The sequence below is a fragment of the Mustela nivalis genome, assembly GCF_964662115.1.
Source record: "Mustela nivalis genome assembly, chromosome: 5".
In the NCBI taxonomy this organism is placed as follows: domain Eukaryota; kingdom Metazoa; phylum Chordata; class Mammalia; order Carnivora; family Mustelidae; genus Mustela; species Mustela nivalis.
The window spans coordinates 88,958,268-88,970,626 of NC_139024.1; the positions used below are offsets into that span (position 1 = coordinate 88,958,268).

The 12,359-nt window shown below is 44.3% G+C and overlaps 1 protein-coding gene across 2 annotated transcripts in view; it reads right to left on the reverse strand.

Annotated features, from left to right (window-relative positions):
- ZNF318 (zinc finger protein 318) overlaps positions 1-10,376 on the reverse strand; it is a 28,786-nt gene extending 18,410 nt beyond the window's left edge. Inside the window, exons 1-3 of one of the 2 annotated variants that reach the window (XM_082733137.1) lie at positions 9,769-10,376; positions 6,735-6,886; positions 444-1,083 (exon numbers count right to left, since the gene is read on the reverse strand). In XM_082733137.1, coding sequence (XP_082589263.1) covers positions 444-1,083; positions 6,735-6,886; positions 9,769-10,224 — 1,248 coding nt within the window. In that variant the 5' untranslated portion in view covers positions 10,225-10,376. The remainder of the gene's footprint in view (positions 1-443; positions 1,084-6,734; positions 6,887-9,768) is intronic. The other variant, XM_082733138.1, reaches the window with a different exon arrangement.
- Between the last annotated feature and the right edge of the window lie 1,983 nt (positions 10,377-12,359).

Below are 12,359 nucleotides of genomic sequence, written 5' to 3' on the forward strand. Positions count from 1 at the left end.
GCAAGTTGGCAGCTGTGGGACCAGAATCAGAATCTCCTGATTTCTGGTCTAGTGTCCTACCACTCATAAATTCTGTCTTCTCTCTAAAGAGAAACGAGGAAAATTCAGATCATCTCCTATCTTTGGCCTTTAAACTTAATTTCGAAGATAACCACATTCCAAGATTCCTACATGGCTATCCAATTTAGAGAAAAAACTTACAATAAATACCCAAAAATGTTTATTTAGAAAGCCTAACATATGACAATAGAAGCCCTCTACTGATGCACTGGTAGGCCTACAGTTTCCTTTGGAGAATCCTGGAAGATACAGCTCATAAGCCTAACAAGGTTGTTCCAGGATATATTACAAAGATATCATTAGAAACATATACCCCTGAGAAAGTAACCAAGTTTTAAGATATTAGAGGAACTAGCAAGAGACCCTAGAAATGCAGCAGAGACCTGAATGGAAGGCTCCATGTCCACCTCAATCCGTTTCTTCAGAATTGACTTCTTGGGCATCACAGATACTTCCTCAGGCCGATGTAAAGAATATCCCGGCTCCGATGCTGTCAGGACACCTGATAGTCCAGGAATTGGACAGCTATTGTCACCACCATCAACTCCAACCAGCTCCTGACTCAAGCTCCTACTTCGTTCCTCCTCTTCCTCTCGTTTTCGCCTGGCAAGGTCCAGCTCTCGAAACTCAGGATCTAGAAACCTAGGGCTTGGGCTTCGTCTACGCTGTCGATAGTTGCGGGTCCCTGATGTAAAACCTGAGTGATCACCTCCCATGCTGTGTATCTTCTCTGTGTCATCATAACGGGGCCGTTTGGCCTCCCGACTCCTTTCCTCGGGTCTTATGGAGTAGGAGCCTTTGAGTTTATCTCTATTCCTTTCTGTTCCCCGCAACAGCTCATCATGACAACCGATATGGGGACTATAATCAGAACGATGCAGGAAAGTTTCTCTTGTCCGGTAGTCCTCATCAAGTTGTCCTAAGAATGGACTAAGAGGTCCCTCCTCCCGAGAAATATATCGTTCAAGACCTCGAGAGCACTGGGAACTTCGAGTGAAGACAGAATCATCAGTCAGGTCATCCCTGAGGAAAGAGACAAACGTCACTGAATACAATGGACTTGGAAACAGTGAGACCAGGTAAGACTAAGAGCCTGACATTCAAGCAAGGGGCTACAGAATACTCAAGACAAAACACAATAATCATGAAGCCCAAGAACAAACCCATGGAACATTTCTTCTACCTTTCTCCAGGACACAAGCAGCTTTAGCCTCTAACCAAGGGGAGATAGTACTAGTCTGTCTGGACAGAGCTCGTAGGCTAATCTCTTTGAGTAGACTTTGGAGATGCAGACTATCACACTAGGGTTTGGGAGATCTGAAAATACCACTACCAGATTACAAAAAGCCTGGGATTACACAACTCCACACTAGCTTAAATTCTAGCTCTTTATTACCAAAAGTGTGGTGTGAATGAGCAGCATCTGTATTACCCAGGAACTTTTTAGAAATGTGAACTTTCAGGCTCCATCCAGGCCTACTGAACCAGAATCTGCATTTTAATAGGATCTTCAGGTTATAGGTATGCACTTTAAAATCTGAGGAACACCAGGCTAGATCAATGATTTTCAAGCTATGTTCTACAGAGATTCTAAAGACTGCTCAGGAGGTGCCTAAAAGAAAGACATGTTAAGAAAGCACACCCTGGCAGCACCTGGGTGGCTCAGTCAGTTAAGTGTGTGACTTCAGCTCAGGGTTCTGGGATACAGCCCTACATTGGGCCCCATGCTCAGAGGGGGGTCTGCTTCTCACCCTTGCCCTCTTCCCCTCCCCTTGCTTGTGCTCACTCTAATAAATAAATAAAATCTTAAAAAAAAAAAAAAAAAAAAAGAAAGAAAAAAAGCAAAGCCTGCATGGCTCTGGGTCTTCCACCTCACTGAAACTGTACTAGCTCTAATTTTATCTGTTTATGACATAAAATTCTATATATCATTTGGAAAAGAAGTGTTTCACTGTAGGGAAAATTTTTTAAACTACTGAGCTACCTAACTGGCTTTATTTTCTCACAAGTTTTAGAAGGTTCTCCAATGCTTTGTTTTGCTAGTTCACATATTAAAAGCCATAAAATTCCTTCACAGCCTGTTTAATTCCCTCTTTTCTACTTTGCTTGGATATCCTCAGGCACCCTGCTAGTCCTGGGTCTGGAAAAAGTATGTGATTGTTTGGCTCACCATATATTTTTATTTCATAAAAATAATACAGTCTTGGACCTTTGTGGCATGAAGATAAAAATATAGGCTGGAATACCCATCTGTTCAGAGCTCTGTACTACACACAATAGTCCTAATCTTTTTGGGTACTGTAGTCAAAGAGCTTCTACTTCCCCCCCAAACAAGCTCTGATTTAATCACAGGTGGAAATAAAGATCCTCCAGCACTCTGAGCATACAACTTTTAAATAATCTGAATGAAAAATTTACAGGTCACTCACATTCCATTCACACTGGTGTTTTCTACAGTTTCCAGTACCTACCTTTATTTTTTGAAAGTTTCTAAGAATTAGCTTTTCTTTCATTTTGTTTGATATTTTAGTTGCTTTCTCTGGGACTGAGTTAGCAGAACATCAAAGAATGGCCTTTTCTTATTCACCAGTCCTGTCTTTGCTTTAGACCTGGGTAATAGCTATAAATAACCTTATGAAAGACTACTGAAGATAAACTTTATCACGTCCACTAAAAGAATGCCACACATGGGAATCCATGTTCCTATAACTCACCTGCTCCCCAAGAATCAGGAGAATTTTGAGCTTTCAATATAGCATAAAATAGGGAAAAAAATGGGATTGAACAAAGGACGAATTCTGAAATCAAACCAGAGTAAAACATTTTGCTCTATAGGTTTGTTGGCCATGAACATACCTATTTCCAGGGAAGAATGTCCATGAGTTGCTCCACTGCTACCATCTACCATAGAAAACTCTGACTGTATTAGTTTAGGGGGGAAAGATACAGGCTCCACAGGTAATGGCAAATTCATCCATACTTCCATGTTCAGCTCCACACTAAAACTATTACATATTACACCAAATGACATACCAGCTCAAGATCTAATCCACCCCTATATATCAAGAAGTCAGAAATAATGAGATGACTCCTCCCAGAGTCTCAGTCCAGACTTGTAATCTCCAGCAAAAGGAGGCAAACAAAAACAAAAACAAAAAAAACCCCAAAACAAAACAAAACAAAAAACCCACAATGAAAAAATGCACATTAACAGTTTAAAGAATGAGCCATCATGTAAATACAGGGCAGAAATTAAGTTGCTTATTAGAAGTCCATGTCCTCCTTTTCCAGGTCTCCCAAAGGATAAGAGAAAGCATTAGCTGCAGTAAAAGTAAGCCCTAAAAAGGTAACCATACCCTGTAGCTCAGAATAGTCCAGGGACCCACTATCTCTGAAAGCTTTAGTTAAATCCAACTCTTTTCTAAAATAAGGTCTATCTATTTAAAAAATTGACTGTTGGATGTAGGTGATGAGTACATGAGGGCTCACTGTCCTATTCTACTTTTTTTTTTTTAAGATTTAATTAGCATTATTAAGCTATTCATGAATTGGGCAGCATCTCATATAGCAAGTAGAGGGGAGCTCCCTCTCTGTACTTTTCTACTTATGAATTGCACTGTATCAGTCAAAAGAAATATAACATATATCCACATAAAAGTTTATACACTGATTGTTCATAGCTGCATTATTCACAACAGCCAAATCATGGAAACAACCCAAATTTATCTATCCATTCATCACTGATTAATGGATAAACAAAACACCCACAGGCAGGCAGTAAAAAGGAAAGAAGTACTATTATATGCTACTACATGAGTGAGTCTTGAAAAATATTATGCTGGGGCACCTGGTGGTTCAGTGGGTTAAAGCCTTTGTCTTCAGCTCAGATCATGATCCCAGGGTTCTGGGATTGAGCCCTGCATCAGGATCTCTGCTCAGCAGGGAGTCTGCTTCCTCCTCTCTCTCTGCCTGTCTTTCTGCCTACTTGTGATCTCACTCTCTGTCAAATAAATAAATAAAATCTTAAAAAAAAAAAAAGAAAAATATTATGCTAAGTGAAAGAGGCAAGTCACATACGAAATGTCCAGAATTGGCAAATCTATAGAGGCAGAAAGTAGATTAGTGATAAGCTAGGGCAGGTGGTAGGGTTAACTAATAAATAGCTAAGAGTAGAGGTAAAAAAACTATTCTAAAACTGATCACAGTAGTGAATTCACAACTCTAAGAATATACTAAAAGTCACTGAACTGTACAACTTTACATGGGCATATTTTATGGTATGTGAATTATGGCTCAATAAAGCTATTAAAAATATATATATGATAAAAACAGGAAAAAGATCCTCCAGAGCCCAAACACCCCATTCTTTTCCTCTGCTGATTCCCCAAAATGCTGGAAGAAAACTGTGTGCTTCTGTCTTTTCCCTATGGCAAACTGGAGGGAAAAAATCCTGCTCCTTCAACCTATGTTAGGGCAAGAAGGGTTAAGAATTCCATGAATGGAACACACAATGTGTGTGCAGAGTACTTTGATAACATGGGACACTGACCTCACATCCACAAATCTTCAAAAGCTGACTGTTTTCATACAACCTGTTCATGTTCCCTTTCCAGAGTAAGTTACATTAATACACACAGGGATGCCAAGGTGAGAACGCAGACAACTCTGGCAATTTGGCTGTAATCCAAACTGGATATAAAGTTTAATATATTCAGTAAGGGAAGAGAAAGAATACCAGAGTCCCAGGAAAATGTTTGTTTATTTTTAAAGATTTTGTTTTGGATGCCTGGGTGACTCAGTCGGTTAAGCATCTGCCTTTGGCTCAGGTCATGATCCCACTGTCCTTGGAATGGAGTCCCGCATCGGGATCCTTGCTCAGTAGGGAGATTGCCTCTGCCTCTGCCTGCTGCTTTCCCTGCTTATGCTTGCTCTCTTGTTCTTTCTCTGACAAATAAATAAATAAAATCTTAAAAAAAAAAACACCAAAACTTTAAAGATTTTATTTTTGGGTAATCTCTACATTCCACATTGGGCTTGAACTTACAACCTCAAGAACAAGAGTTGAATGCCTGACTGAGCCAGCCAGGTGTGCCCAGGAAAAAATGTAAAACACCTACATACAAAGTATAAAAATGGCCTGGACCTAGAAATGGTCAGGCTGAAGACTAGACACACTGTCAGGAGATATCCTGAGAATGCCAATGGTCCTATGACCCGATTTTAATAGACCGTAATTATCCACACAAACCATACTGAGCAAAAGTACACAGAACAAACATCAAAATAATGGACTGGTACCTCCTTCTATTCTTCTTCCTTAAATAATCTTTACATCCAACATGGGGCTCAAACTCATAACCATGAGATCAAGAGATGTATGCTCTACCAACTGCCCCAGCCACGTGCCCCACTGGTAGCTCCTTTTAGAACCTTCATCTCATTTTCTCTAAAATAGACTTGTCTCTCTGAAACACATGATTCTGAAAAGAAAACTAGGGTCCCAAACTCCCTAAAAGGAAAATTTTAATTTTTACACCTTAAAAAAAGACAACTAGCTCTCTGAAGCACACGTGCATAACGAAGCTTATAGAAAGGGGAGGTGACAGCCTAGAACTGACAAGAGGAAATGCTAAAGTTACCTCAAAACCTTAACAAGGAAGGAAGAGAGTCACACCATGCACCACCTACTCAATCATCTCCCAAAACAGAAAGTCAGAAGGGCAAGGGCTTTTGCCTCAATGAAGGGACACAGTTACATACCTTGAAGCCCTATCTTCAGAAGCTTATGTTGTATGACCTAGAACTGTCCTGCCTTGCTTTGCCACATCAAATTGCCACTATGGCTTTGAAGAAAATATTACCAAAGGGTAGCACTGGTATTCAGACTTCCTGCCCAGTTGTCCCCCACCTGTCTGCCTATGCTCATTGTACCACTGCATGAACAGTCTCAGTTTGAAAGACTATCACATTGATTTGTTGCTACTGCTCATCATTATGAAAACTCCCAGTATACTGGGCAGAGACTGTAAGAGACATGGCTCTCAGCAATCAGAAAGAGAGCTTTCCCTGTACTCCCATTCTTATTTATTTACTTTCCTGTGGTGAGACATACCTAATGCGATTACTTCCCATATACAGTTAAGTTCCTAATACCTGGGACCTATTACACTTTGTGGAGTGTGTTTGTCCTTCCTCAGCATTCCAACAATTGTAAAGTAGTAACTGAAATTAAATATTTTTAAAGACCTTTAACTTTCCATTAATGCTCACATATTTAGATACATACATTAGACATAAATTTATCTAAGCCCTTCCCTGATCAAGCTGAAAAACAATACCACTAAAAGATTTCCTATTTTGTCCAGAACTTTCCTTTGTAGAAAGGATTCTAGTTCCAGTATCTTAGAATCCTTATCATCTCAACTGTTTTTAATCTGGGGAACTCTGCTTATGTCCCTTTAGCTTTCCAGATGGACTAGGATGACATTCTGAAGTCTTCTACATAACTCTTTCAGCAACAGAGTCTACATCAATATACTATCCCCACTCAGAAAGCCTTTTCCAATGCAGTACTTTGTACTGGATATAGGACATAACTTCAGTGATGGCACCACTCTTTCATATACATCATGCAGAAAAGAGCAACTTTTCTACCTTCCTCACATGAAGCCTACCTGTCCACGTCTTCCAGATTATTCACTGGTGACCCCAGTCGATCACTAAGCCGCCGCCGTTCTGGTATGCCAACACAGAAATGGTCATTGCCAACAGTGATCCTTAAGCTCTGTTCCAAAGAAGAGTCAGAACGCAGACCAGGAGAGCGCCTCTACAAAAGTAAAAGATAATGTAATAGTCCATAGGATCAAGACATCCCTATACCCAAAAATGTACTCCTCCTTAGTTATAAAGTAGCCCAACACGGAGAGAAATGGCTATGGTAAGATCTTATCCCCAGAATAAAGCACATTTAAAAATTTTTTTTTTTTTTTAAGATTTTTAAAATTTGACATAGAGACACAGCAAGAGAGGGAACACAAGCAGGAGGAATGGGGAAAGGGATAAGAAGCTTCCTGCTGAGCAGGGAGTTCTATGTGGGACTTGATCCCAGGACCTTGAAATCATGACCCGAGCTTTAAGGCAGATGCTTAAAAACTGAGCCACCCAGGTGCCCCAACAAATCATTTTCGTAGATGAAAGGCCACACTTCCAACCCTCCCCACCAGTGCCCTTTCATTCTTTCATTTACTAGTACTGGGCATGGGACGAGAAGAGTAAATTAAGTCTCTCCTCAGAATCTCTACATACACTCACTCTTCATTACAGTGAAGCAAGCAAGCAAAAAACTTTTTTTTTTTTTTAAGTACTTCTGATAGCGGAAAGTGCTAGAAAATTATTAAAACATGATAACATGAAAGAGATTAGGGAAAAGGAGCTACTTCAGAGAGAATGGTTAAAGGTGGCTTTCCTGAGGTGATACTATTTAACTTTACACTTGAATGATGAGATGTCAGCCCTGCAAACAAATGGAAGGATGTTTCAGGCAAAAAGAAAAAGCTCTGTAATACGCTTAGTGTGTTCTGGGTAACAGAAAGGCAGCTAGTGTGACTGCAGCAAAGTGACAGAAGACAGGCAGAAGCCAGTTAGGAAATTTGAATTTTATTCTTAGTGCAGTAAGAAGCCACAGAAAGATTTCCAGCACAAGAGTGATATGATCTGACTACATTCTTCCTCTAGATGCTTGCATTGCTCATCCTCTCATCTCCTTCAGGTCTTTGTTAAAGTCACCTTCCCAGACCTTCCCTGGCTACCCTATTAAAAAGTATTAACTCCTTTCTCTGTTCTTGTTTGTTCTTCGTACTTAGTTCTATTTAACATGCCAAAATAATTGACTTCTCCATCTTATTTATTATCTGACTCCCTCTGGTAGAATATAAGCTCTATGAGGGCAGGGGTTTTTGACTGTTCATGTTGTAACCCCAGTGCCCCAAACAGTGCCTAATAAATGCTAGATGCTTAATTAATACTTCTCAAATGTATATAATGACAATTTAAAAAATGATTTTGATTGATGGGTGCAGAATAAACTGGGTGGTAACAAGAATATAATGGATCCTAACAGATGGGAAGTAATAGGACTTAGAATAGAGAGATGGTAGGAGGACAGTTTGGGGAATGTATCCTGGAGTGAGAGCTGACAAATTAGATGAAGTGACTGACAGCCTGCACTTGGAAAAGGGAGACAATCACTGTTTCTGGCTGAGCAACGGATGAGGTCTTTTACTGAGACAGAAAAGCCTAAAGCACTGGAGAAAAAAGAGGTTATGGAAAGTAGTAGTCAACTTTCTTTGCTTCCTCTGTAGAAATGCTTGATTCCTCAGACTATACCTGCTCAGCTATGAAAATCTCAGCATAGTGACAAGTCAATCCACCTATGAGCAGAGTACTTAGAGTACTCTCCAATATTTTTAGAAATCCCACCTCACCCAAGAAAACAGAAACTCTGTCATTGGGTTTTTAAAAAAAGATTGGTGAACTGAAAATAAAAACAAATTCCAAAACACCAGCCCCAGGCCAGAGGTGGTTATAGGTTAATATTACATCTATTTTTTTTTTTTTTAAGATTTTATTTTGGGGGAGCACCTGGACGGCTCAGTTGATGGAGCACGGCACTCTTGATCTCATGGTCATGAGTTCAAGACCCACACTAGGCATGGAGCCTACTTCTAAGAAAGGCAGGCGGGAAGAAAGAAACACAGAAAGAGGGAGAGAAACACAGAAAGATTTCATGTTTTAAGTAATCTCTCCACACAACCTGGAGCTTGAACTCACAACCCTGAGATCTAAAGTCACACAGTCTACCAACTTAAGCTGGACAGCCCCCCCCCCTAAACTTCTTAACCTCATGTTCTGTTCCTTGAGCAGGAGAACAAAACCGTGAAAATCACGGGTGCCAGGAACCAGGTAGATATGGATTGAATCACAGCTACACCACTTCTTAGCCATGTGACAGTAAGTTGCTCAAACCTCTCTGAATACCTCAGCTAGTCAATAACGCGATTTTCACTGCCTCGGCTCACAAGGCTGTGACTGTTCAAAGAGAATGTGTAAAGTGAAGGGCTAGGCATAATCCTGCCACATAACTCAGTAAGTGGTGGCATTTATTACAATGACTGTGGACGCACAGTTCATTTCGGAGAAGCACCTCCAGTTTGCTAAGAGTTTACACTTGAGGGGACTATGCTGATGGGGTTTAGGCAACCCTAACTGGCCACAAAGACATTCCAGCTTCTTTTCCAAAACCTCTGGAGCAGCTCAGGTCTAAGGGGATACCAAACCACTGAACTCTGAGGAAACTGCACAAGTACCAGGCACACGGTTTGGAGGGCATTCCCCTCGCCCTGGCAAACTTTTCCGCATCTCACCTAGAGTGAGAGAAACAGCCTATTCCAGAAACGGTGCACTGCCTCCCGACCAGGCGCCCGTTTGGGTCCCGAGCCCGTTATTGTGCAAAAAGGGGTCCCGGGGCTGACAGGGAATCTCCAGGTTCGGGTGTCGCTGAGGGAGCCCGTGGGGGGATGGAGGGCCCTCGATCCTGGGACTCTGGCCTGGAGGCCTCGGGGCGCCTGTGCTGCGGGCGTTTCTGGAGGCGGGAAGCCCGGGTGAGGGGACTAGGGTAAAGAGGGAGTCTCGGTCGAGGGGTGGGATTACCCGGCTGCCGCTGTCGCCTGGATGGTCTCCGCGGCCGTCCCGGGCGAAGTCGGCGCGGGACTCCCCCCGGCTGCTGCCTCGGAAACCGGCCGAGCCCGGCGGGAAGAGTCGTCGGCCCCGCGGCGGCGATGGGGAGCCACGACGGGCCCGCGGCGGGGAGGGAGAAACGCGACGACCCCGCGGCGGGGAAGGCGAGGCCCGGCGGCCGCGGGGCGGGGACGGAGAGCCGCGGCGACCCCGCGGCGGGGACGGAGAGGCCCGGCGGCCGCGGTGCCCTGAAGGCGAGCGGGGCCGCCGAGCAGCGTTCCGCGACGAGGAGGAGCCGGAGGGCGGCGGCGAGGTGCGGCGAGCCGGGCCTGAGGAGGAGCCGGAGCTGCGGCCGGTGCGCGGGCCGCCCCCGCCGCTCTCTTTAGGCCGGTGCGAAGAGACGGAGGAGCGGGCGCCGCTGCGGTACATGGCTCCGGCAGCAGCGGCCACGGCAGCAGCTCCGACCCTGGGGCCCCCTGGACGCGGGGCCCCAATGCGCCGCTGCAGCTGCAGCCTCGGCCGCCACGGCCGCCACGCGCCGCCCCCGCAGCCGGAGCCGCCCCCTCCCCTCGGCCCCGCGCCGCCCCTGGGGCCCGGCCGAGCGCGCGGCCGCGGCTGGCGGTTGGACGCGCGAGCACGCGTCCGACACACCCCCCCGCCCTCCGGGGCTCCCCGCTCCTCCACTCAGGGAACGGCCACAGAAGCCAGAAGTGGGGAGGAGCGCAGAAGCCTGAGCGAGGCAGGCCAAGGGGAGGGGAAGCGGAGCGCGCGACCTGCGTCCGGCACGCTCCGCCCCAAGCCGGCAAGATGGCGGCGGGAAGGCCGCCCACTTCCCCTCCCCCGGTGGCCACGTGACCTGGAGGGCCTCCGCGCGGGTAGGCCCTGGCGGAAGAGACGGGGTTAGCGGGAGCTAAACAGGGTTTTCCAGGGGTGCTCGAAGCCTGGGGACTTCGCGGGAGCATCTTCGCCCTGTTCCCTAAACCTGCTAATTTACGTGGGGACAATAAGTCGTTATAAGTTATGGGATACAAATAACCCCCAAAACATTAGGTATGGCGCAGGTACAGCAAGAATGACCACCAACGCCCCGGGCCCCACAGGAGCCTCAGCCATCATTTTATTTTCCATTTCTCCTGAATTCTGGCGACTCAAAGTGAGGACAGGATAATGCAGAATGGGGATGGATTGAGGGGCGAAGAGTCAAACCCAGAGCAGACATCAGAGTAAATTGTTGGCTCTCTCAACCGGAATACTTCTGGTCGTGGGGAAAGTCACTCACTGCCAAAGGGTCTGTAGCATGACCCTTTGTGAGCGATTCGGAACCTCCAGTCTATGACCAGAATTTCCCTGGACGCCTGGCTGTAGTAGTCCCCAGTTTTAGCCTGCAAAAGTCAAGAAAAAGTCAACACATAAAAGAAGAAAAACAGTGGTCAAAAACATGAAAAAAAAGTTGACCCTAATCAAACTCTTCCAAACAAAACAGTGGCTTGATGATTTTCATCTCTCCACTAGAAACACAAAATTTGAAATTGGTAAGAAAATCAAGTTTCTAATTCCAAAGCAAAGGCAGAACAAAATTTTTTAACCACAAAATTTCCATTTTCTAATTTATGTTTCTTTTCTTTTTAAAATTTCTATTTATTTGAGAGAGAGAGAGAGAGAGAGAAAGGGAGAGTGTGAGAGGGGAGGTCAGAGGGAGCAGCAGCCTCCCAGTGGAGCTGGGAGCCCCGTGCAGGACTTGATCCTGGAACTCTGGGCTCATGACCTGAGCTGAAGGCAGTTGCCCAATCAACTGAGCCACCCAGGCGCCCCATAATTTATGTTTCCATATTAAATCTAAAATATATCCAATATTACATGTTTGTATAATGACATTTGCTTATAACATAGCTCAGTAACAACAAAGTACATTAAAAAAAATATTTTACCTGTTTATCTGCCAGAGAGAGAGAGAGAGAAAAAGCACAAGTGGGGGAGCAGCAGGCAGACAGAGACGCTGACTCCCTGCTGAGCAAGAAGACAGAGGCAGGACTGTATCCTAGGAGGGGAAGATCATGACCTGATCCAAAGGCAGACAACTAACTGACCCATCCAGGCACCCCCAGCATTTGCATTTTTGATCCTTGACTTTTGGGTTTCACGTCTTAAGGCTTCATCATGTCAAGATTATCAATATATTCCATGTATATTTTAACACTTAAATGATTTTGTTTTCCCAGGTTAGTTTATCTGGAATTTTATGTATGAATGAATCCTTACATAATCATTCTATTAAGTTAAAATCTAAAATCACTTTTCATGGATGGATAGTCAACTTTGTTCAAACATGAATTGGTATTACCAGTATAGTGTATACTGCAACAGTGAGGGAATGAAAGAAACCTGGCAAATGCTCATCATTCACATCTCAGTCCACTTCTGTTGTTTTCTTTTAGTTGTGTAATTTAACAGTAAAGAGATTTCGTTGGGGTGCCCGGGTGGTTCACTGGGTTAAGCCTCTGCCTTCTGCTCAGGTCATGATCTCAAGGTCCTGGAATCGAGCCCTGCATCGGGCTCTCTACTCA